The 26,977-nt window shown below is 43.9% G+C and overlaps 1 protein-coding gene across 1 annotated transcript in view; it reads right to left on the reverse strand.

Annotated features, from left to right (window-relative positions):
* The window catches only part of ADAMTS5 (ADAM metallopeptidase with thrombospondin type 1 motif 5), a 48,531-nt gene extending 22,460 nt beyond the window's left edge, over window positions 1-26,071 (reverse strand). Inside the window, exons 1-2 of the mRNA XM_079972036.1 lie at window positions 24,252-26,071; window positions 11,347-11,479 (exon numbers count right to left, since the gene is read on the reverse strand). Coding sequence (XP_079828162.1) covers window positions 11,347-11,479; window positions 24,252-25,361 — 1,243 coding nt within the window. The 5' untranslated portion in view covers window positions 25,362-26,071. The remainder of the gene's footprint in view (window positions 1-11,346; window positions 11,480-24,251) is intronic.
* Between the last annotated feature and the right edge of the window lie 906 nt (window positions 26,072-26,977).

Below are 26,977 nucleotides of genomic sequence, written 5' to 3' on the forward strand. Positions count from 1 at the left end.
CTGAAGTTTGTTTTAAGATATTATGCTTGCAACTTAGATACCATACATTTCAGTATAATCTCATAGATTTCAATTCAATGAATCTTACATATGTAGCATATGGTTAAGGGAAAGAGGTGTGTGGAAAAAAGAAGTCAACACAGTTCTTTGTTGAAAATAATTGTGTTGAATAGTTGCACAGATGAATGAATGCATACATACATACATGTAAGGGAATCAAATGGAATGCATATATACAGGCATTCTGGTGACATGCACTGCCCATTCATTAAAGGACCATGACAAGTCCAAAACGCATGCTCTAAGTCAGTTGTCCTTAATCTAATTTTCCTTTAACCACTTGAAAATGGCTGGGGGTCTTGGCAGACCATTTAACAACCTTTTAAATAAGCTTAATAAACTCTAATAAACTATTTTGTTCTCCAAATCAAAGCACATAAATTATTTGTTTTTAATAACTTTTTTCCCCATTGCTGGCATCACCAGCAAAACCAGCACCATAGTATGAAGATCAGGGGCCTTCGGCCAGGACCCTGTTAGTTGTTCAATAATTTCCTATCAAAACGGCCTTGGTCACTGTCAGAAAGAAAGCATTCTTGACTGTTCTGCAGCCTTTCCATGAGCCACTTGAATCAACCTTGAAGACCACGGTTTAAGTACTGCTCTAAATAATGTAGGAATTTTGTTTTGTTTCTTAATACATGTCATTCAAAAGCAAATTTAAAATGGCTTTTGTTTTTCTTTCCTTCTATCTTGACCTACAAACAGAGAAACAATGCAATTCTACAGTCCAATTCAACATATAGGCATGGAAATGAAGTTAAACAGAAGTGTTTGGAAAAGAATTATTACTACGCACAGGTGTACTACACTTTATTCCATCAGAGCATTGCTGTCACTATGTTTACACTGGACCACTGGACAGAAGCAGTGACATAGCTTGCTAAGAATGCCACACGTCTTACAATATATTTACTCAGGAAATCACAGCTCGCATGAGACATCTGTTTCTCAGTGTGGCCATGACTTTTACCTAACTTACCAGCTGGCATAACTGAGGCAGCAGGATGTCAAGCTACTTGCCCAGGTTGAGTCAGCCACAAAGACTATGCAGTAACTTGTTTATTTGTACATACACAGCAATGTGCTGATTTGAAAAGCAGTGCGTTAGGCATGCTCCTTGCAAGCTACACACCAAGAAGTGATGCTTGTTACAGGCTGCAGTCTTCTAACCTTTTGGGTAACCAGGGTTGGCTACAGCATCAGACATCTTTAAACTCCACTGAAACCTACCCTGGGCCCCCTTTAAGAAAATTTCCTGGCCTGGTGCTATGAGCAACACCTGGCAGCTGGATCTAACTGGCATGTCATTTAACATGACAGTGGAGCATAGCGGGAAATTAAAATGGGATCGTCCAGTTACACCTTTATGAATTGGTGCACTTCTGCTACTTGCCACCATGGCCAGGCAAGACTGCCAGAGCCCATCAAGGGAGAGAGGCAGCCAGTTAGAGGGCACATTGCCCCCTCAAATCTGGCATCAGCCTTGGCCTGAGGCTAATGATTTGCAGATAAGGATTTTTTAATGTTAAGGTATTAAAACAGTAAAGCTTTAGTGCTAAACACACATGGTATGATCCTGAATACCAGTCAGCTGCTAAGATGCTTGTCTTATTAGAAAACTCTCTCCCCGTCCCTGTTATATTTTGCCACACACACAGAGGTCATATTTCTTCAAGGTCAAATTTCAACATCAAGATGCTAACATTTAATGGGAGTCTAATATCATATTGTTTACTAATGCCACTGTTTGCTTTACAGTAAAAATATAATAGATACTGACATCCATGCTTATCATACATTCATCCCCCCCCCCTCAAACATAGATTCCAAGAGCTGAGGTCAATCTCGGTTTCCTGCTGCTTTCCTGAGGGCAGGGATACTGAGATTTGGCTCTGGATATCTGGCTGAGGTTTCGAGCTCTGCTGTGTAACTTTTGAAAACATGACCTCTCTTAATCTAATCATCCACAGAGGGTACATTCACACAGAGATCAGCACAAACTTTAACCACAGCCAAACTCAAGTGGAGATGCTGTTGTGTCTGAAGTACTTCCATGGTCTTGGCTAGAATTGTTCCCTTTGATTTTCACATGCCTGAGTTCCCATTAAAAATCACTTCACAGCCTCTGTAACTGCAAAACTGGATTCTGCTTTTAAAAACACTCAAGAATATCAGCAGTAGAAAAAGATTTGAAGAGCCCCATTCTTCTGAAGCAATGGAGTTTCCTTCTCATCTGACATGCCAATTACAGAACAGAACAGCCTTCATTGAAAGGGGAAATTTCATGCCACCATGTCCGTACAGCAGGTGGGACAATTATTGCCCTTACAAGTTAATGAAAACAGACCTGGGCAAGCTAAGAATTTGTAGTCAAAGTTTAAACTGGCATTAATCAGCAACCTTTTGCAAAGGTCATGCCCAAGGCTGAAAGCAACAGTTGAAGTCTCTGCCCTATCGCTCACCTCTCACCAAGGCTTAATGCTGAGTGCTTGTCTTTTCTCTTTGCCCGAGTAAGCATGTTTATGGGGGCTTAGCCCAAATGCTTTGCTCGCACCAGAAGCTTAAATGGGGAACTTTTCAAAGAAGTAACAATGCGAATGCATTAAATATTTTCTTCCCACAGATGTCAGCAGAGCAGCTGTGGGTTAATTATAGTCTCTGGGTTTTTAGAAAAGCCACAGAGCCTGATTCAGACACCTGGATATTTGCCCAAACTTTATCTCTCCCAGGGGAAGGCCAAGATGAAAGCTAGATATCCTTCACAATTGTTTCTTTTGCCCATAAGGACTCCAAAAGATTTGCTCCTGTCTAGCCTAGGGCTTGCTCTTATCTAAGCTATCCTGACAAGCCTTCAACTCAAAAAGCTCCCTGTTCAGCACGGGCGTTAAAAAAGAAGAAGAAGCAACAGTGGATTTTATAATGTTTTCGCATGCACTTTTCAAATAATAAACTACCCATACGGAACACAGTGTTTGCTCAAAGCAGTGCATGCTGCTATTAGTTTAAGCATTGTGTATAAATTACTGAATCACAGATTTGAATGCACCTGTTACAGAGGACGTTGGCTACATTCTACATATATATATATATATTTAAAAAACTTGCACCAATGCCATCAGGAAAAAGAAAGCTATTGACAGCATACTGCCTTTGCTTTGCATTCTACCCTGTGACCCAGCAGGGCACCTTCCTATTTTCATCTGCCTTGACCTCTGTACCATCTCTACTGCACCAGCCTTGTCATGCCTCTTTCCAGCTATGGCTGGTTGTGCAGAAAGCATTCTTTCTTTTTCAAGCTTGCTAGAACATAAAGCGTACACAGAAATAATCTCATATTCTCTGCAGACACACAGCATCCCCAATCAGGAGTGGACTTGGGTCTTTCAAATTTCAGTGGCAAAGCCTTGTGCAAAGCCAAAATTTGGTGCCCCCTACCTTCAATTCTGCACATGCACAGTTGTGGTACCCACCTCTTGGCTTTACACTCAATGCGGAGGAACCAGTCGCGCTGACCTAAAGTTGCCTCTGCCCCAACCTCATCACTTCTGCAATTGCTCCACTCACCTATATATTTTGTCCTTAGATAAGGTTTCAGGGCTCCCCTCGTCTATACTGACTAAGGCACAGATCTCAATAAGTTTGGCGGTTGTTGATTTCTGCAACTCATTCCCCACACCCGTAGTACCCGTAGTCTTTAAGTGTAACACAAAGGAAACCTGGCTGCATTTAAAATATCAACTGGGGTTGAGCGCTGGGTGATTGGAAATATCAAGGAAGAGAACGTGAGTAGAAACATTTGTTCCCATCTGATCTCTGTTGATGCCCAAGCTTTCCCCAAGCCAGTACAACCCTCTTTGCTTCTCTTCTATTGTCTTCTCCATTCCTCCCACACATACTTATACATAAAAGTCAACCACATGCAAAACAGATGCATGCGGCTAGCTAGCCTTATGGAAGTTATTTTCCTGCATCCATGAGATTTGTCCCATGCCCATTCCATGACCACTTCCCGGGCCATTCTTAGACCATTGTCTGGTATACAGCCTTTTCCTTCTACAAATCTACTTCTATATTGTTCAGACCTCTGGATATAGCCAGGTTGACATCATCAGTAACAACAGTAATTTTTGCCAAGAGCAGGGGAAGAAAATATGTCTGAGTCTAGGGCCATGTAGCTTATGGCATGCTTTTAAAAGACAGCTATTCATGGAAATATGTGTAAGATGGTGAAGCTAGTTCCATCTGTGGTAGTAGACTAACATGGCCACTCCACTGGATTTGGTTCTCCCGCTGTTTTTGTACTACAATTCCCATCATCCCTGACAACTGGTCTTACTAGCTAGGGATGATGGGAGTTGTAGTCCAAAAATAGATGGAGACTCAAGTTGTAGAGGTTGAGGTCCAATGAATGGGGGGGGGGCGGGTGCCAGTAAAACCTCCCAGCCAAGCAGGTCCTCTACTGCTCAACAGGACAGAACATTTTAATATTTGAGAACTATGAGTTTAAGGGATTCTTATTGTTTAAAAAACTGATCTGATCTGTCCTGTATTTGCAAGTGTCTCCAACTTAGTGCCATCCAGATACTTTTGGGCAACAAATCCTATCACTCCTCACCATTGGCCACGATGGCTAGGGCTGATGAGAGCTGGAGTCCAACAATGTCTGGAGGGCACCAGGTTGGGGAGGACTGAATCAGTAAAACTGGTAGTCCTGTTCGGGCATGCTGCTTGCATGTAAAAATATTTTTTTAATGAATTTATTTTTAATCAAACGAAATACTGCCCCTTCCATTGTATGAAATTACATAGTGAGGGGGAGCACTTTTTAAAAAACAAACAAACCCACAAGATAAATAGGGGGAAATGAATAGGAAGGAAGGGAAGAAAAGAAGAAGCCAAAATGCAAAAATGCACAGCTTCAGGAGGCACCAGGGACCACATAATATGAGTTTAGGGGCTGTATGTGGCTCATGGGCAACAAGTTGCCTACCTGTGGGCTAAACCACCTGGCAGCACCTCTCCAGAATTCCCTTGCTTTACTTGGAGATATCAGGAATTGAAGCCAGAATCTTCTGCATGCAAACTAGGTACTCTACCAGATTGCTACAGCCCTTCCTCCATTCTCCAGTTTGGCAAAGGTTAATAACTATAACGTAAACTAATTCATTTTTTAAGCAAGTCTCCTTGTATTAGTTAAGGAAATGCTTGGAGTTGATCAATCTGAATGGTTAATTTTCATGCTGCCCTCATACAGGCCATGACACGTGACTATGTCATTTCCATTTTTTTTTAAAAAAGAACACTTTTAACACTATTGCCTGGTGGTGAAAGCTGCTGCTGCTGTGTGAAAGTTGTTAAGACTAGTGGTGAAAGTAGCTAGAAAAAATAAATTTTCCCCTTGAAGGGGGGCGGGCACTGTCCAGACAAAGAGCTTATTCAGTTTGTACCCCCCCAGAATGCTATCCAGACTAGAGTGGATTTAGGAAAGGGCCTTCAGGCTGCACACACCCGTCTGTACTTAGTCTGGAGGACAGAATGCAAGGGATACAGCCAGGAAACCCTGTGCTCAAATAAAGATGGGAGTTCCCTATCCAGTTAGCATCTTCAACCTGCAAGGAAGAAAGTGAGCAAGGATCGGGAGGAGAAAGCTCACTCCCAATCTCAGTGCCTCCCTGCAACTTCCACAAGTTGTTTCCTACATACTTCAGAGCTCTGGATGTGGCTAGGTTAACTTTTGTAACAGCAGCAGGACAGCAGCAGCAGCTGTCTACTACCAAATGCTAATGTCATTTGTTTGAGTTTAAGGTACCATGAAACAATAAGTATTTTGGGGTATTTTTTCTGCAAGAGACTAACACAGCCAGACCTCTGGAAACTGTAAGGGTGGTCAATGAGGTGCCCTTCAAATGGGATTAATTCCTGACTACTGGCCATGATGAGATTTGTAGCCCAATGACACCCAGACGGCACCATTCAGATTCCTACAAAGTTTTCAGTGCGGTCCTGCAGCCAAGTAATGTGTACAAAAGTGAATATATTAGTGCCTGAAAAGGCATCTATTAGTAAAAATAACGCAGAGAAAAATGCATTATATTAGGCGATAGACTTGCACAAACATGTACACAAATGTGTGAATTGGGAGAAATTCACACTAAAGTGATGATAATTTATCTGAACCTAAGATTGGAAGAAAGGGACGCAGATGGCGCTGTGGTCTAAACCACAGAGCCTAGGGCTTGCCGATCAGAAGGTCAGCGGTTCGAATCCCCGCCACGGGGTGAGCTCCCGTTGCTCGGTCCCTGCTCCTGCCAACCTAGCAGTTCGAAAGCACGTCAAAGTGCAAGTAGATAAATAGGTACCGCTCCGGCGGGAAGGTAAACAGCATTTCCGTGCACTGCTTTGGTTCGCCAGAAGCAGCTTAGTCATGCTGGCCACATGACGCGGAAAAACTGTCTGTGGACAAACGCCAGCTCCCTCAGCCAGTAAAGCGAGATGAGTGCCACAACCCCAGAGTTGTCCATGACTGGACTTAATGGTCAGGGGTCCCTTTACCTTTAAGATTGGAAAAATGAGAAACTGATAACAACAAGCTTCACTCATCCCTATGTAGCATAGAGTAACGAGACTGTGCAGCTTTTGAAAAGGCTGGCTATGCAAGAATAACAGCAGCACAAACCTATTTGAGAGAAGCTATTCAACCAGGGAGTCCAAAAGCAAATAAAATTTCTACAGAATGGATTCAGACATCCAATTAAAAAAACCTCTTCACGTGGGAATAATTTCCCCTTCCCATTAACAGCCACTGAATTGCTTTACGACAAAACCTTCAAATAACCATCTTTTATGTGATATTTGCTGTTGTCACATGAGCAGTTTGGCAGTTTGAATTATACCTAAAGAGCAGGGTAGAAGCAAATATAGAATTAATTTAGCAGATTTCTATACCGCCCTTGAAGAAATTTATATCCAGGGTGCTCTACACTATTACAGTGTCACAAGAATAAAAGCACATTATAAAGCCGCAGGCAGACAAGAAAGAAATACTGGCAATTTTTATAACTGTATGAAAGATAAAAGACTCAGAAAATAAAGCAGGGGTTAGCTGGCATCTTCAAGCTAGTGCTGTTGGCTTCAAGTGAGCTTCCCTAGGAAGGGTGCACGATGAATGGGGAACCAACAATACAGTCTACTACAGTGGTGCCCCGCAAGACGAGTGCCTCGCAAGACGGAAAACCCGCTAGACGAAAGGGTTTTCCGTTTTGGAGGTGCTTCGCAAAACGAATTTCCTATGGGCTTGCTTCGCAAGACAAAAATGTCTTGCGAGTGCCTGCGGGGTTTTTTTCCTCCCCCCCTTTTTCTAAGCCGCTAAGCCGCTTATCTGCTTATCCGATAAGCCGATAAGCCGCTAAAAGCCGCTAATAGCGCTAAGCCGCTAAGCAGTCAATGGGCTTGTTTCGCAAGACGAAAAAACTGCTAGACGAAGAGACTCACGGAATGGATTAATTTCGTCTTGCGAGGCACCACTGTACTACATTTCAAATTTTGAGAGCGTGCTGGAGGAACCATGCACAAAATGGCTTTCATGGAGGGGCTGTGGCATAACAGAAAATAGCCACCATGGGGAGTGTCATAATACAAAATTAGAGAGATGGTCACCCCTGACAACCTTATGCTTACCAGGGGGAGTCAGCTATGTTGGTTAGAGTGTGATGCTGATAATGCTAAGGTTGCAGGTTCGATCCTTGTAGGGAACAGCTGCCTATTCCTGCCTTGCAGGGGATTGGACTAGATGATCCTCAGGGTCCCTTCCAAGTCAATGATTCTGTCTTGCTGGCCCTGATTATGGAGAAGATACACACATCCTGACACTGTTGCTGTAGGGAGCATTCCTCAGTACCAGGAAAAATATCAAGGAACAATCAAACCTCGGTTGTTGAATGTAATGCTTTCAGGAAGCCCATCTGCCTTCCAAAATGTTCGACAACCACGGTGTGGCTTCTGATTGGTTTTTCGACTTCATAATTTTTTTTGAAAACCGGAACACTTACTTTTGGGTTTTCAGTGTCCGGGAGCCAAAACGTTCCAAAACGGAGGCATTTGAGAACTGAGGTTTGACTGCACCAACACCACTCTAATTTCAGATAAATTGTTTAGGGTACCTGCATGCTTTCCCCCATAACTTTATTTCTAGTAGCACTGGAGCATCTCCCCAGGGGATCACTGGAAGCCTTCATGGGTGCCATGGCAGTCACAGGCACCAGGTTGGTGATCCCAGGTCTACTCTAGCTGGCAGCCACTCTCCAAAGTTTCGGGAAGAGGTCTCTTCTTGCCAACTGATACATACTTTCTGTCACAAAGATACAGGTCCTTTCAGCTCTTAGTGACACTTGGCAGCCTCAAACGGCTTGTTTCCTGAGGTAGAGAGCCTCAGTAATATGCCACTGTTATGATCTATTTCCAAATGTTTCCAGACTAGAGCTCCTCCTTTGCTAAAGGGTGTCCGGTGTCCGTAGTTACATTAGCGCTACTAATAAAACCCATGATTTCAGATTTTGTGTGTTTCTTTATGTTAGGGTCAAATGATATTAAGCACAACAGCCTTGCATCCTACCTGCTCGCTGTTTGAAAACTGAACTGGCACGGCAATACTCCCAAAGCAAACTTTACTTTGGTTTGGCACAAGTTACAAGGCAAAGCTGTAGTTGGCACTCTCTGAAAGTTCCCTTAGCCTTGTTATTTCCTTCCAAGAATGTAAAGGGGTGAGGGAGAACTGTTTTCCATTTTTAAATTTAGTGTTCACTCTGCACAGCTAATGTTCCTCATGGAAAACATCTCTAGCGATTGTGACTATGTTAGCATGCAAGGCAAATGTAGACCTGAAAAGCCTACTCTCTTGGTAAACAGGGACCCTGAGTTTCACCACGGCTGTTACTTTAGGCAAGAAGCACCCTATATTCCATCTTACAGAATGTCTAGCTGGCACAAGAGACCCCTGGTAAAAGGAGGGCTGATTTTGGAACAGCCTTCTCTTCCTGCTTCCTCCTGCTCTTAACAGCTCAGTGTAAAATAAAGGCTGTCGTTTAAATTTACAGCCAGCTGTTCTCTGGCTAAACTCTGGATGGATCATCTTCCTTACGTGAATTAAAGCTGGAAAAGCTGTGGGTTCTCTGGGCACTGAAAAAGGCAGCTGCTGTGTTTCTACATGTTCGTCGCTGAAACCGACCCACACTTTAGCAATGCAGGAAACTTCCTTGCGTTTAAGGGGGACCGTTCCTCTCTATAGCTCTACAGAGACTGGCAAGGGCTCTCCAGGGTGTAAGACACGAGTCCTTTCAAGCCCTGCCTGGAGATACCAGGAATCAAATTTGGGGTCTTCTACATGCAGAGCATATGTTCTGCCCCTCAGCAATAACCCTTTCCTTAACATCCATGCTCCAAGCTACAAATGATCTTCCCCTGGCAATATTTTGAGAGCACGTGTAGTGCAGGGCACGCCTCAGCTTGGGTGCTGCACACTTGAAACTTCACATCAGCCCACCGGCACCTGATCTGCCATGGGGTGCTTGAGCTGCCTGGATCATGTTCCTGCCACTCCAAATAACAACACTGCAAACAGACCTGATCTTGCCAAAGGTGCCAGTCAGTAGGGAAGGTTGACTTGGCTCAGGGAAGCAGGACTGCAAAGCACCTTGAGTGATTCTGGTGTGCTAATCAGTGCTTGCTGGCTTTGAAAAGCTATTTTGCCACTTTAGAATTGTAGGCATGGAATGGGTCCCTGAGGTTCATCTCCAGCCTCCAGCAGCACAGGAATCTCAACTAGATTATACATGACAGGTGGCCATCCAACCTCTGCTTAAAAATCTTCAAGGAAGGAGAGTCCACAACCTCCTGAGGGAGACCGTTCCAATACCAGACAGCTGTTACCATCAGAAAGTTCTTCCTGATGTTTAGTTGGAATCTCCTTCCTTGTAACATGAAGCCATTGGTTCAGGTTCCAGCATCTGGAGCAGGAGAAAACAAGCTTGCTCCATCTTCCATGTGACAGCAGGGTCTGGACTAGATGGCCATTGGGATTCCCTCCAACTCTACAATTCTATCATTCTATGAAATTGCTGTTATGGATAGTGCAATGTTATTGTTCCCTGACTGCATGATGCATTGTTAGTATAATTGTATATGTTTTTAGCTGTGCGGCGGTTTCAGATATTTTAAGCTGCCTTGTGAGAATACTGTATTTTGAAAGGTGGTTAATTCACGTATAAAATAAAATATATCTGCATTAGAAAAGCCTTACATTATTTTTGCCATTCAAGAAAAGGGATGGGAAGTGAAACTTGATACCAAAGCTTGCTGTTAATATCCGATGCTATTATAGCTGGCAGCTAATGTGACCATCCAGTCAAATATACTTTTAGTTAAATATACCCAAAAATACCTACTTGAAAAATGTTGCAGTAGTGTTCAAGCTACTACTATTCTGCATAGGAATGAACTTGCAAATGCCCAAATTAGCTATTTGAAGAGGAAATGTTAAGGGAGAAATTTTTAATAACTCCCTCCCACCACCACCAAGGAGGAAACTAATAGATTATCTCTAGTTCATGAATACACTTGGGTGATGGCATAGAAAATCTGAACTTGCTTGTGAACGTTAATGTCAACTCTTTTTTCCTGCCAAGAAAACATTCCAAAATAATTCTGGTGTCTGTTCCTGGGTCTATTTTGTAATTATTGTAGAATCCCCAATAGACGAGCCTTGATTATCTGAACCTCACTGCTATCTAAAGTTACACCCCTACAGTCACACCACTGCCCGAGATAAACAGTGCTCCCTTTCACCAGAATTTCCAATTACCCCATCATTTGAAACTTGCATCTTGCCATTCAGAGGAATGTGGTGGTACAATATAAACAGCAAGCCACTTAACCCAGTAGGCAGACATATATAGAAAGCTGTTTACCCACCAAGTGAGCTCAAATTCTTCATCGATGGGAGGGACCCCTCTTTGAAAGGGACATGAGTAGACAGTAGCAGCCCTCCAATTTCCATTCCGATCATTGCTTAAAAGTGACACTGTCAGAAAGGAAACACCTACTGTGTACCTCCACTTGCCTTCTGATCCCCTATTAGTTAACCCCAAAGTGCCTATGTACACAGCCTTAATCCCCAAGTGTATATGTGAACCAGGGGGAAATCTGGAATTACTTGTAAAGTATTTTGGTTACTAATGCAGCTGTTACAAGTGTTGTATTTGGCAAGGGAACAGAAAAGGCACTGCATACCAATTTCGTGAGCCACCGTAAAAGCCGCATGGAGGCCGTCATCTTCAATCACTGCACAGCTGCGCTCAGGAGAGCATATGGTTCCAACGTCAGCCATTCCCAGAGTATCACATGAATGGTGCCCACATAAATCCTGCCGAGGAAGGAAAGGGAAAAGAAAGCATTTGAAGTACAGTTTTGCACCCACAGGCAATGACAGCTCTGAGCTGAAGGCTCTTTGCAAGCAGCAAGACACAGCGGACGATAACAGCTGACACCAGGAGGGCAACGACAAAGTCAACATGAGCAACGCCATGGGCTCTTCAGCAGACTCGCTCAAAGCTCAAGCTGACAATTTGCTAAGAGCAGTCGGAAACCATTTCCGTATATTGTAAAGAAAGCTGGGGGTGGGGGAGAGCTCTTGAGCTAACTCATATACTGTATACTGTTTTACTATTCAGAAACACCATTCTAAAAGTGTGAGGAAGACGTTCCTAAGGAGGTGAAGACACATGCTGGCTGTGGAGGGTTTGGTGTGGGCCAGTTCTCTGCGTATGCCTTGCTGGACTGGGAGGTGGCGTTCCAATTCTCTTTTGCCAACTCAGGCTGACATGAGAATCTGCAATGTGCTGATTATCAGTGATGAAGGCCGTTTTGGCAACTATTCCCATCTCTGAGCTTTTCAGTGCTTCCCAGGGACTTTCCCCCAGTTGCGGCATAATCTTCTTCCCCTTTCTTCTGACCTGCCAGGCCCGGGATGGTTGCCAAAATAATTTTGCTTTAAGGCAAGGGTTATTGTAGCTGAGAGGGCAAAGCGCATCTGTTTGGGTTCCTTACATGATCTATGGGAAGTGCTTGGAGTATCAACTCCTGAGCCGACTTCAACTCCTATTGTTTTTAACGTGATCAGAAAGTAAATCTAACTTCTGAAAAAGAAATAACAAAACTTGGAAATGTCAGAGCAGCCTGACTCTCTTCTCCTTCATTCTGTGATAAGTAACTTTGAAAGTTATTTCTCATGGGTGTGGCTCACAGCTCCATGGATCAAGAAAGGATTGCTACTGCTGATCCTTTACCACATAGCTGTCACTTTTAATTTTATATTCCTGCCTCAGGTTTCTTATTCCCTTAGAGACGTATACAGGTGCACAGGTAATTTTATTCATTACATTTCTATCCCCCCTTACCTTCGATTTTATTTCATTTTTTTATTTATTGAATATCTATACCACCCTTCATCCAAGGATCACAGGGAAGTTTACAATATAGAAACACAAAACTACATACCATAATAGTAAACAAAAACAGTACCCCACACACAGTTTTAAAAGCCTGCTTGTAGAGGAATGTTTTTGCCTAGAACCGAAAAATATGTAGTGAAGGTGCCAGGTGAGCCTCCTTTGGCAGAGCATTCCACAAATGAAAAGCCACCACAGAAAAGGCTCATTTTTGCTTTGCCACCCTCCAACCTCCTATGGGAGGCGGGCACACAAAAGGGCCTCAGTTGGTGATGGCAGGGCCCAGGTCAGTTCACTTGAGGAGAGGCAATGCTCGGAGCTCAAGATGGCAATACATCACTCCCCCCCCCCCATTTTATCCTCCCAATGACCCTGAGAGGTACATTAGGCCAAGAAATACTGACTGACCTTAGGTCACCCAGTGAGCTTCATGGCCGAGTGGGAATTTGAACCCTAGCCTCCCAGATCCTAGCCCAACACTCTAACTGCTGCACCACACTGGCTCTAATGGACAGCTAATGGTAAATCCTGGACATGCAATTTTATGCATTGCAGTGTTGTTGCATTATTGAAGAAGTGTTCTAATAATAAAGCCCTTGATATAGCTGTTTACTTCAAACCCTTGATAGGTATTGGCATTTTAAATCTAAAACGAAGGCCTGGGGGCAGGATCCGGCCAAAACGCCTTCTAAATTCGGCCCACGGATGGTCCGGGAATCAGCATGTTTTTACATGAGTAGAATGTGTGCTTTTATTTAAAATGCATCTCTGGGTTATTTGTGGGGCATAGGAATTTGTCCATTCCCCCACCCCCCCAAAAAATATACTCCGGCCCCCCACAAGGTCTGAGGGACAGTGGACCGGCCCCCTGCTGAAAAAAGTTTGCTGACCCCTGTTTTAAATCATATTGCAGGATTGTTTAATCCCAGGCATCTTCTGAAGTATTTTAGTTTGGTAGGTTCCTGTGTTGGCAAAGCTGATATACGGCTGATCCACCCCCTGGCACACATCCCATATGACGCTTTGGAGACCATTCAGCTTTCTTTGATTGAGATAGGCCCTCTGCTTTTGCTTGTAGACAGTGTACACAGACAGAAACATAGGGTTTGAAACGTGACCAATCCTGTTCTAACGTCAGGAATTGCTCATGAAAGTTTTCCATAAGCACCATTTTTATTTGTGATTATGTGACATGACAAACAACATTTTATGTGTACTGGCAAGCAATGTTTTTCAATTAAGTTCTAATACTAGTGTTTCTGGAGAACATGGCCATAGCTGTGATATCTGCCCCTCCCTTATCAGAAAGGAAATGATGGATTACCCCACTGACGTAAGTGGGAATTTAAGTGTGTTAGTACAAAGTGTTGAGCCAATCCACTGAGTTGTTTGGACACAATAACAGTATAAATAATGTGGTTGAAATGCTCATCAACGCAAAGGGAAATGTTTCTGCTTAAAGCCCCTCATTTTGTCCATTGCTCATTCTACAAAGTAATATTGAAAAAAAGTATGGATTCTGGTCAGGCACACATATTCTATGCCTGCAATTCTACAGCAAGTGCAGCACATTTCTTGCAATGAATGAGTGAGTCTCTAATTATTCAGAGTTTATGGTGTAGGTTAGCCCGTGTATAGATACCAAAACTGCTCAAAAAGGCCATAAAAAGGTAAATGTGGCAGACCCTTGATTAAAAGCAGCACCTGTGAAAACAATTCAGATGCTCCCTAGGAGTAATTCCAATCAGAGTAAGTGGCTTTCCTTTTTTTTTTTTTACCTAAAATACAAAAAATAAAAATACTGCTGTTTTTACAAGAAACCATCCAAGAAACCTATCAGCACGATGCCTTATTTTTCCAAATCCACAATTTCCATTTTATTCAAATATTCTTTTTACCACTTCAATGAAAATTATGCACACATACTATATTGTTACTATCCCATAGTGACTCTTAGCCACAAGTTCTTAACCTCTCACTCTAATAATTCTGGCAACAGGGCATTGTAGACACCCTACTTTAACAACTGTTGCTTTATGGATGTGCGTGCATGTTTCTATATGCCACTAAATTTGATCATTTGCACAATTCATGAAATGTGTAGAATATTGCCGAGTTCATGAAACATCCAAAATGCTCTGCCTAGTTAAGGAAGAAAACAAATCTAATGACTAACTCACATCATTGGCTATGCTTCTGCCTAATTCACCAACTTGCAGGAATTTGGCAAACCATGCAAATTTAATGTTTTAAATGTAATTTATATAAAAGCTAGGCTACAGTCACATACATTACTTAATGGGCCTCCCGCTGAAATTTATTTTCTTTTCTTTTGATAAAAGGTGCTTACTTTTCAGTAGGTGTGAAGAGGATTATGCTAGGAGGGATTTCATGAAAAGAAACAGGCTATTTCATGAAAGCTGGAATACTTTGCTAATTTCATGACCAATTTTTATGATTGGTAGTATGACCAAAATGGTCAGTATGGTGGCTGGCAACTAGATTGGCCAAAGACAGAGTGCAGCGGCAAAGGGATGGCTCCTACTGCAATGCCTCTCTCACTGAAGACCTCCAAAGGCTTCACACTGGAGTATCTCCTCCATTCATCTATTTGCAACTAAGAGCTGTCTGAGACAAAGGGCCAAATGAGAAAAGATTCCATTCATACAGTGAACAATCGTTGCATCTGCCACTAGGGCTGGGGCTGTGAGAGACATCAGAAGCAGCCACCAAGTGAGGAAGTCCTGGCCTGTGTGGGACTAACATCTAGATGCTTCAGTTCTGGACCTGGAGACTCAGCTACAGACTGGCGATTTGTTGGAACATTGGAGAATGGGGGGGGGGGGATGCTTGTGGAATTTGCAGATGGCACCAAACTGGGGTAGCCAATGCTGCAGAAGACTGAATCCCAATATGTCCTTAACTGATTAGAGAGCTGGGCCAAAACTAACAAAATAAATTTCAAGAGAGACAAATATAAGGTTCTACACTTAGGCAGATGGAGGACACCAATAGTACATGTGAAAAGGATCTAGGGGTCTTAGTCAACAGTGTGATGCTCCAGCAAAACAACAAACAAACAAACAAACAAACAAACAAACAAACAAAACCTAATGCTTTTCTAGGCTGCATCAACAAAAGTATAGTGTCCCAATCAAGGTAAGCAATAGTACCACTCTATTCTGCCTTGGATCTGCAGTACTGTGTACAATTCTCGGTGGTAGAATTTAAGGAGAATATTGACAAGCCGGAATGTGAGCAGAAAGGGGCAACCAAGCCTTATGAGGAATGGTTGAAGGAGTTGGGTATGTTACCTAGGCCTCTTGACTAAACACCACTGTACCACACATGCATTTTAAAAGAAAGATTCCAGCAGCTGGCCTCAACTTATCTGATATTCCTTCAAAGTAGTTGGATCAATACAAAGTCACAGCACAGGAAGCGTGCAATGTAGGGTTTCAATGTATAAGGAAACTTAAGGCTTGATTGATTTAGGAAAAAATGAGCAGGACATCACAAATCTGTAACTCATTTGACAGTCTCTTAGAGGTCAGGATTTTGGGGGTGGGGCAGAGTTACATTTGGAAATTAAAGATAAGGGATTTTGTATTTTCCCATAACGAACTCATTTTCTGAGTCAACATGAGACTATCCACATAGAAAAAGGAGGCATCAACATACTCAGAGGAAGCCTGATGTTTGCAGAAGTAGGCAAAATAAAAAATAAAAAAAATAGGCGGGGGCACGGGGACTAAGAGGGCAAAGAACCAAAGTCCAAATAGCCCAATGAAGTCTGAGCTTGCTCAGAGGGCACAGAACTAGCTGACTGTTAGAACACGAAAACTGAAAACCAGGGAGGAGGAAATGAAACCTGCTAGAATAGGGCATAGCTGATGGACTGAAACACTGAGCAAACTATGCTGCAACATATTGTGCTAGGTACCACATGCTTAGGGAACCACCACCAAGAGTTACCTGTCTGATTTGTATGTCTCTTCAGCCCTTTGTTTCTATGGTACAGTGGTCTCTGGAGGTACAGCTACTATTTGTCAATTCAAGAATCACACTGAATCATAACACAAACCATGGTTTATAAATCCACTTTGAACCATGGTTTGACAATTTGGATGCCATGCCTAACCATAGTTAATCTTCCTGTTACCTTATTTGGCATGACATCTGTACTAAACCAGTGTTTTCAGTACACCATGAAATGCCTACAGTAACTTGAAGTGATGGAAGGAGAGTATTACAGTATATGTTTGTTCACATGTTGCACAACTAGATAATTTCTTTTAGAGATAATCCTATACCACCACAGTAGAATGACGTATTTTAAGCATGCTACACTGTCATTTACCTGAATGACAGTGGAGAAGTTTCTTTAGGAAGATCAAATGCAATCGTTTTAGCACAATCAGGATCTCAGTTAAAATTGACATTAAATACTTAAACCCCTATAGCTATATTGCTAGCATTTGGTATTATAGCCTGTCCCCTGGAATACAAACACAAGATAGTGGTTTGTTAAGGAAAAGTCATGAGTGCCAAAGAAAACATGCATTTTGCTCAACATAATTAGCATTTATAGGACTTGGATAACTCAGCACTTGCTGTTAAGTTTCAGTACCACTTTCACTTTGATAATTAACCGGATCCCACATACAAGTGCTGCATGGAAAACGGCAAAGCAATGACCTCTGGCTGATATGTGGTTTTTCTTAATGAGACAGGCGTGTTAACATTATTGTTGAATATACCACCCAGTTCTTGAACCACCCAGCTTTCAAGACTTGGCTACTTTTATGTCTTTTGTGAGAAACATCTCTTTCAGTTTTCACATGACTTGGGGAAGGGTGAGAGGGAAATAATATAAGTGGACTCAGTCCAAACTGCTTACTGTATTCTGTCTCCCAGAGCTTCTGCTCCAATTGATCTCAGGTGATGACGGAAATAGATTTGGTGGATTTTACAGAGCAACAATGAAAGAGGCTCAAGTAATGAGAAGAATGGCGTTGGTTTAGACAGCTGGAACCCTCTTCCATCATGTGTTTGCCTTGTGACAGGCAGTCTGGAGAACATTGTTTGAGTCAATAAGCAGTGTTAACACAGCAAATAACTAGTTTCCAGAACCACCAAATTAGTCATGGGCAGACAGGACTGATGCTCAACATATTGGCTAATGTAAATGGACTTAACATGCAGAATGCCTTGGGCATGAACATTTGAAAATCTTACCCTTGGCAGGAGGTCTTAAACAGATCTGGCTTTTAACCAACTACATACCCACGCAACCCAAATAAATTACATGTCTCATCAATCTTCAGTCTTATAATACCAATTTGGAAGCAATCCCACTGAACTGAGTATGGTGCTGTTAACAGCTCTACTTGGAGCAATGTAGGCTACTAGGTTAAATTGTTGCCATATTCCATGAAGTGGCTTTTACATTGTGTGGAAGCTCAAATATAAAGCGGAAGTTAACAGGAAACATCAAGAAAACAGAATAAACAGGAGTGGGAAGGGGAATGAAAAATCTCACTGATAAATAGCAAGGCAGTTCAGAGTTCCTCTAACTTCCTTTGACTCTCACCTCAGGTCCCATTCCTACATCTTTTCCAACTGCAATACTGTTAACCTGTCTCAGGGTACTGAGTTAGAACAGGTTATCAATTGAAACAAAAATTGAAATGCATGCAACAGAATAAACTTCCCCCCAAAAAAAACTTCACAAAGAACAACCAAATTCAATACTATATTGTGCAGGTATTTGTGCAAATAAAAGTTCTGTGTGGCTTATTGACTCACTCCATCACAGAGACATAAATTGTTAGTTTACTTCTTCTACAATTATTAAACTAAAACTTGGTATATATGTGGTCCAAGACCACAATCACTGCAATTCCTAGGGGGAAAGTCTAAAAATGGGACATTTTTACAGTTAGCGGTCAAAATTTGGTAAATAATTTTTTCCTCCAACACTACAATTCTATGAAACCCTCATAAAATAAGCCAGCATTCCAGTAGAGACACAGATTAGCAAAATATGTGACTGAACGTTGGACTCTACACACTTGTATCATCCTCAGAAACATGTTACTCAACACAGATACTAAATAAATGCTAGAAAGCTGAGTTTTGGAGGTAGTAATAGTAGTTTTGTAGTCATTTTCAGTAGTGTTCAAAGCAATCCCCTTAACAGAATAAGCCTTTGTATGTTTACTCAGGAGGAAGCCTCACTGTGCTTGATGATACTTACATCCTAATTAAGGATTGCAGCCTAAGTGTATCACGAGTCCCTTGATAAGAAGAATGGTAAGAGCAGACAAGATTTCATGAAAGTCACTATACCTACTATTTCAGATCTTTCCACGAAATACAGTCTTGGGAGCTTACAAGGTATGCTCTGGGCATGCATGCGCTGTTGTTACAGAGCAAGTGCAGAACCCCTCAAGTCTAGATGGCCAAGTGGGTGAAGAAAGCAGGGCATGATCCTCTGCAGTACAAATGCATCCATGTCAAGTCTGAAGCTAACTAAGCAAATTTATTACAGAGCAAGTGGAACTTGGTGAGACAAACACACTGCACATCCCCCTTTAGGCTCAGTGAACTAGTTTCAGCAATTTGAGGGGGGATTTTTATCACTGCTTAAAAGTTCACCATGAAAAATGTCACAAGAAAAAGTGTTGCTACATAACAAGTAAATAAACAATGTTTAACTAGTAACTCCATTTTTCAAACAGCCTGTATTCTGACAAATGTTACATGCATTCAAAACAAGAATTTCTGAAGACTAGAGATGGTTCACTTGTGGCCAGCCAGATATAGTTGGACTTCCACTCCCGACAGTCAACACAGCCCCAAAACCAGGAATTATGAAGGTTGTATTCCAGAGGCATCTGTTAGTCACTTGTGTTATAGACCACTGATAATATGAGAGCACATCCTATGGCAATCTGAATATTCAATGAACATAAAGTTAGGCATGAAGAATTGTTTGCATATTATGTTTAGGGATGGAATGATCTGTCCATTTAGATTATCATTTTTCCAGTCTTAAATTCAGTTCTTCACATTTCTGGAGCAATTTGTGATTTTAAAAAATCACTGTGAAAATTAATCAGCATTTTCATGACAATTTCTGCTAATAAGCTTACTTTTATATGCAGTTTTGACCGATTTCTGCAAACAATTTCCCCTATATCATTATTTCTATATTACCCATTTTCTGCACACTTTCCTATAATATATGCATTTTCGTATACATTGGTTGGAGATTTACAAATTCAGATACCCAGCACAAATTTCAAACAATGCCTGCTCTTCCATTTGATAGATTTGCCTTTAAACATGAATTGAAATGAATTGCTCCCTAATTCTAATTGTGGTGGGTTCATTTGATAGATGATATGCAAATATTAGTCTACTGAAGTTCAAAGTGGCCTTGAATAATAAACAGGGATGGAAAGTGTACCTCACACATTTGATCCACAACTGAAAAACAAGCAATTTAGAAGAAGGCATCTGGGTATACAAAAACTTAACAGAGCAGCATTCGGAGCCCATCAAAACATGGTACTGTGGCTAAGCGTCTAGTTGCTAAGCAACCGACTTCATACTTTCAAAACAGAGTTGTAAAAGTTGAACACTCATGCCAATTGCTGCTACTTCTCGTCTTGTTGAGAAAACAAAAATGGGTAAAAAAAAAAAAACCTCCACAAAAAACACCAGTAGGCTTGAAAAAGCCCTGTGCCCTGTGAGATGTTTCTCCTCTGACACTTTTACCTTTTAACTCTTTTTCATGTTTACAGTCTGCAAATGTGAACAGTGAATCATTCACTTCAAATGCCATTGCACATTTATTCATTCCTGGACACCTCTCTTTCTTCCCTAGATTGTTTTTTTAATTGAGGAAAATCAATTCAGATGTATCTCCAATGAACTGAAAATGCCAGATTTAGACATCAGCTTATATAATCTGAGATAACAGAGCTGAGGTGAGCAGAAGATGTGACAGTTCTTGTGTTTCAGTTACTCCTTGCAAGGACAGCATAGACAAGGAACACTATGTCTGGCCATTAACTTTGTTGCAAAATCTGCATCCCTTGTTAATGCTCAAAAGAAATGTCAGTGGGACAAGGCAAAACTCACATGGGCAAAATGTATGGTCATTTTTTCTTCTACATAATGTTCCTCTACATTGTTTTGATGTACCTCCAACCTGCAACTTAACCATCTCATTCCAAAGTTTTCAAAATGATTTAGTGAGAGAATTAGTAAGGTTGAGTAAGGGTTGAGCATCACAGTTCATTCCAGAGGTCCGTACTTAACCTGAAACTGTTCTTAACCTGAAGCACCACTTTAGCTAATGGGGCCTCCTGCTGCCACCGCGCCGCCGTAGCACGAAAGGCCCACACAACTTCTTCATTACAAGTTGGTGCATTACAACAAAATCAATAAGTCAGCAGTCCATTTCTACCCTTCTTCAAGGACTGAACAAAAAAAATGACAACTTGTGTGGGTCAGCTAGCTTGTGCACCATGATCCATGTGACCATATCTGCACAAAACGTCCAGAAGAGTAGCTGTATAGGTCTGTTGCAGTAAAAACCAAAAAGATTGCTGTGGCACCACACACATTTATTACAATGTAAGATTTTATGGCCTAGAGTCCACTTCATCAGAAGAGAAAGTGGATTCTAGTCCAAGAAAGAAAGCTGATGGCATGTGTTAACCTTTAAGGTGCCACAATGCTCTTTGTTGATTTTATACACAAAGGATTTGTGCTCTAGATGGCAATTTCATATGACTATTCCACCATGTGCACATCCAGTTCATGTTCTGAAGGTATAATGGCTGTCTATCTATATGTCAATTTGAATTGGTTATATATCTGAAGTGGATCATCCCACTTTAGTAATATGGACTGCTCCTAAAAGCTATTGCTAAGTATCAGGAGGACACTATATTGGTCACACCTGATGTGCAGTAATTAAAAACTTGCCTTAAGAGTACTGAGTTGCCACCTTGTTAGATCCCTTTCCCTGGGAAACTCTAGTGCATGCATATGTGTGCGACTGTATTGAGAAAAATGCAAGTTGTCAAGCTCTGTTCTCTACAAAGCAATTATTTAAAATCAGGTGGACCATCAAACGCCTTGCTTATATAAGCTGCAGAATCAGATTGAGGGAAGCTAGTCTCAAAGGAGCCTAGAAAAGCATGTCAGATTTTGTTTGTGTTGATAAAAATCTGGGTTGAACTCAGGAGACTCCTGAGTTCATGGCTGAAAACAAATGGCTTTGGACATCAACAGAGAGAACATACAGCACAAGTGCAGCACGACAGGAACACCATAATATTTCAAGTATTTGGAGGAATAAATAAACATACGAGGGCTTTTTCTGTCTCTCTCCTTACTCCTTCACTGGAGTAACTCATTCCACAAACTATCCCAAGCCTCTCTTTTTCCTGGCACTCTTGTGATGTAGCGGAGGAAGGGAACTCTAATGGAAAGTTATGTGTTTTTCTGAATTAAAGAAGGAAAAGCGGAAGAACATGCTGAAGGGGACATTCATGTTGAAAAGTTCTGCTGCATAAACAGTGTCACATGTTCCTCTGGAACCACTCCCCTTAACTAGTTCAGCCAATGCTGCTGGATTATCACTCAGCACTCATCCAGAAAGCTGTATGGAGAACCCTTGCCAGTTCAGAATTCTAACAGATTAGAAGACCAATTTCCACGCTGTGGATAATGAGGCATTAGAGCCCCACCCCTCGCCTACCTTGGTGCACCACTTTTCTGCAGCTATGTTTACATGTGGTTTGAATTTACGTTCCCTTCTCTTGAGCCACACATGTTGCGCCTCTCCGGTTTTATTGCTACTTTCTTTTCATGCTGGAAATGCCATGTTAAATTACCAGCAACTAAGCAAGGAAGTTGTGAGCTCCCTGAGGCCACCTCACACATTTTCCTTTCCCTCTAATCTCAACGGAGTCAGACTGGGATTTGAGCCAGAGGTGTTCATAGTTCTTCTTCTCATCTGGTAGATACACTGAAAGATTGGCAAGCCTACCAGTGCCTTATCTTATTACTTAAATGGGTTCATTTCCACCACCACCCAACAGAAAATTTAGGTGAGCTTCAGCACTGGGTATAAGTTTGGCTAGAACATGTGTTGTGTCATCTTAATAGAGGGATATACACCGCTGTTCAGAAGCAACATCAATAGAAAACACTTACTTTTATTTATTTTTAAAAATCCTAACAGCTTGCTCTCCTATAATAAGAATCTCCTAATGGTTATTCTATGCAAATTATGGACACATGACAGCCTTATGAGAAAGTTAACAGGTTGAAGGTGGAATGAGGACATGAATCTTGGAAGAGCTTGCTGAAAGATGAGCAATGCACATACTTTCTCTCTGCACTACCAGGTGCCAGGGATGTCTTCGGCACTGAAGAGCCAGAAGGCAGGTTTCTGCTCACTGGGCAGGATTTAAAGATCATAATTGCTGTGATAGGTCATAGCTCAGTGGTTAGAGCACAGGCTTTGCATGTAAATGGTCCCAGGTTCAATTCCCAGGACCTCCTCATTGGATTGGGAATTGACTCCTGTATGAAACCCTGAAGCTGCCAGTCAGTGTAGACAGTACTGAACTAGATGGACCAATGGCCTAATAAGTTCCAAAAACCTCCGGTTGGCAACTGTGTTTACAAACATCTGTTTAAGATCCTGATTTTGCTACAACATAAATTGCATCAGTTCTTCACCATCAGCATACAGAGGTCCAACGGTTCTACTTCCAATCTGTGCACCAGTGGGAGAAACATCTCATGGTTAGTGCAATGAGTGCAGGAGGGTGCTGCATCTCAAATGGACACATGACCCAATTGCTTGTTATTTTGTTTGGAAACAAGGGCACTTCCAGACAGCAGTTCATTGTGGACCCAGCGCTGCTCATGCATGCAACTTTTGCATATGTGATATTCTCATCAAATTGCCAACCTATCCTCCCCCTCCCCCACTGAATCCAGAGTGACTATTTCCAATGATTTTTTTTTTAAAAAAAAAAAACAAGCAAAACTTTAGTTTTCTGCAGGAACAGTAAACCCACAATAAATGGGAAAATAACAGGGGACTACCTTTTGATGAGGACATCACATGAATGCTGTGCAGAACTTGGGCACAGGAGCAACACCGAGTCGACAACAAGATGCTGTGTGGAAGGACCCTGGGCTTCCCTATCCATATGTCTATCTATCTATCTATCTATCTATCTATCATCTCTCTCTCTCTCTCTCTCTCTCTCTGGCTCCCTAGCAGATGCTTGGAATTATTACTGGAACCTCAAGTATCTGCTAAACCTGATGTGACACCACCTTAGCATTAGTGATATTGAATCCAATGGCAAACGGGTGTTTTCAGTAGCACTTTGGATTCTTAAGACAGCATCTACAAAACCTTTGGACATTTACAACCAGAGATGAATTTAAAAAGAAAGAAAGAAAAAGACAGCAGCAATACAATCACATACATTCATAAAGCCCAAGAGAGGACCTCTTGGGTCATCAAGTCCAACACACCTGCGGTGAAGCAGAAGAATGAAGCTGAGGGTGATGAACCCAGCTCCGCAAGGCTGGCGGAGGCCTGAGCAGGATCCCTCAGCCACGGCCTCCTCCCAAACCTACCTCACGGGTGAAGAGGATGGCAGCGTCGTAATGTTCCTCATGCTGGTCGTCCAGTTGGTTGTGCTGGTGCTGCCACTTGCAGAAGTTCTTGAGGGTGGTGGCTGCGTTCTTGTTCACCTCCAAGCCCTTCTCCTTGTCCCCCAGCACCACCACCTTCACCACCACCAGGCGGATGTGGTTCTCAATACTGGCGTGTCCATAGAGGCGGGAGGCAATGGTGGCCAAGGTTAGAAGGTAGTGATGGAGACCCTTGCCATACTTCTTGGCCATGGAGTCGTCGGCCACCAGCAGCAGCTCCACCTGCCTGGCCCGCGAGATGGAGCGCCGCTTTCTGTTTCGGGGGCCGGCTGGCGGGGAGAAGTTTCCCGACAGCGCCGCCCTGGTGGTGAAATCCGTCTCCTCCTGCCGCAGGCCCAGCTTCTTCTGGTCCAGAAAGGGCAGCTTGGGCGAGCCGCGCGTCTCGCAGCTGGGCCGAGAAGGCACCGTTTGGAAGCTGAAGTGCTCCTTGGAGAAGAGGTGCGCCACCCGCGCGGACTCCCCGTCGTAGATGCGCTCCCGGGCGGGCTCCTCCTCCTCCTCGGCCCCTTCCCCGCCGTCGTCTGCCAGACGCAGCGGCTTCACGGTGTAACGGGCGTGCTTGACCGCGAAGTAGCCGTCCAAGCCGCCGCAAAGGTCGAAGACGGCCAAGGACTGCGCGCTGCCGTCCACGGTTCCGCGGTAGTAGCAGCGCCCCTTGCCCTGGAGCAGCTGCTCCGCGGAGCCCAGCAGCGCGTCCTTCTCCAGGTCCAACAGGAAGCGCTGCCCGCCGGCGTACAGGACGTAGCCCACCTTGCCGCCCCCCGAGTACGTCTGGTCCACGCGCTCCACGAGGCCGCTGGACCCGCGTGGCTGCTGCTGCTGCTGCTGCTGCTGCTCCGGGACGAAGAAGGGGGGCGCAGCGCCCGGCGGCGGCGGCGCTGCTGCTGCTGCTGCTGCTTTGGAGAGCTGCACAGCTTTATCATAGGCAGGTGCTGAAGTTGCCGGGGAAACTCCGGCGGCCGAGGCAGCCGCTTGCAAGCTTGCAAGCAGCAGCAGCGCCGGCAGCGGAGGGCAAGGCAACTTCAGCAGCATGGTGGGCTCCGCAGCAGCAGCAGCAGCAGCAGACGGATAATCGATTGCCGGGTCGGCGATCCGGGCGGGAGATCGGGCAGATCGGGGCGCGAACGGGACAGGCTGGTGGAAAACAAAAGGCTGGAGAAGTCTTCGCCGGACGAGTCAAGAGCGCATCGGTGGGAGGGAGACGCGGCTCTCGCAGCGGCCAGGAGGCATCGGCGAAGTTGGGACTTGGCGCCTCGCTCGCTCTCGCTCGCTCTCTCGGCCACCGAGTCATCCGACGGGAGCGAGTCGGCTCTGGCACAGCTCCGAGGGTCTCGCCGGCTTCCTCCGTCCCCTTGTTTTTGGGGTTGATGAGTTGGTTTGGAGAGGCGGACGGCAGAAAGAGTGAGTGAGTGAATGTGTGTGTGTGAGAGAGAGAGGTAGGAGAAAACAAGCCCTCCCTTGCCGGCCAGGGGGTGGGAGAAAGGTCCCAGATTCTCAAGGTCTCCCCTCCTCCCTCTCCGAGTTTAATGGGTGTTTGGTGGCGGCGGCGGCGGCGGCGTTATCCCCAGTCCGCCGATGTGAACAAGAGGAGAAGAGCGAGAGCTGTGAAGATGAGAGGAGGTGGAACAATGAATTTATAGTGGAATGCCATCCTGCAATGGCAATTTCAACAATTCGTCATTGCAGGCTGCCTCTTAAAGGGAGAGCTTCGCAGCCTCCACTCCCACACTTCCTTCTCGTTTAATCAGACACCGGAGCGCGCGGGGGGGGGGGGGCGGAGAGGGGGAGAGGACCGCTGAAAAGGGGAGGGGGAGGAAGAAAGAGGGACGGGGCGGGGGAGGTTCGCGGAGGTGAGAAAGCGAGCGAGGCCACGGAGCAGGGAGGGGACGTTTGTTCAAGCGGGGCGGGGGAGGAAACCCACCCGATCGCCTCTCGGAATCGTTTAAAGCCACAGCGTCCCCTGGTAAAAGGTTGAGATTTCTTCACCAGTCCTGTTTACTTGCTACAACCTTTCGCTTTCTTCCCTCGGTGTCCTGCCAGGTTGGCCCCTGATCCTGTTATGGCACTTAGGTCTTTATTGGGCGGGTGATGAGACAACTTTATAGGGACAGGAAAAGGCTGGATCTTCCTGAAACTTTTTCTTTCTTTCTTCTGCCGCCATCTCGGCAGATGCCCGGTAAGGAAGAAGACAACAACACACGTGCGGCACTTTCCTGGCGTGCTGCAAGCAGGGCGAGGAGGGAATGGTTAGCGCACCAGAGGTAGCAGCCCCTGCGACGGCACCAAGGAAGGCTGAGGGGGCGCTGCTCTGTCCTGCAGCTCCTGCCCAGGGCAGCAGCTGCCACTTCTCTGCAAACAGGAGAAAAAGCCGAGCCCTTTCCCCTTCCTTTTATCTTTATCGGTTGGATTCTCACGGCAAGCCTGCCTGTCATTATCCCAAGCCAACTGTCACTTAGTCTCCAAGGCCTGTAATTTCCTCCCACGCCCAAGAGAAGGGCAAAAAAGGTTAGGAAGAGTTAACTCTTACCACAGTCTTGGGAAGGAAAACGTCTTCCCACCTTCTGCCCAGCCTAACCCATGTCCCCCTGCCCTGGTGACCCGACAGGCGGGCACATAGTCTCAGCTGACTGCCAATTTCATTATTCCAC

This window comes from Podarcis cretensis (assembly GCF_951804945.1).
Source record: "Podarcis cretensis genome assembly, chromosome: 4".
NCBI classification, from domain to species: domain Eukaryota; kingdom Metazoa; phylum Chordata; class Lepidosauria; order Squamata; family Lacertidae; genus Podarcis; species Podarcis cretensis.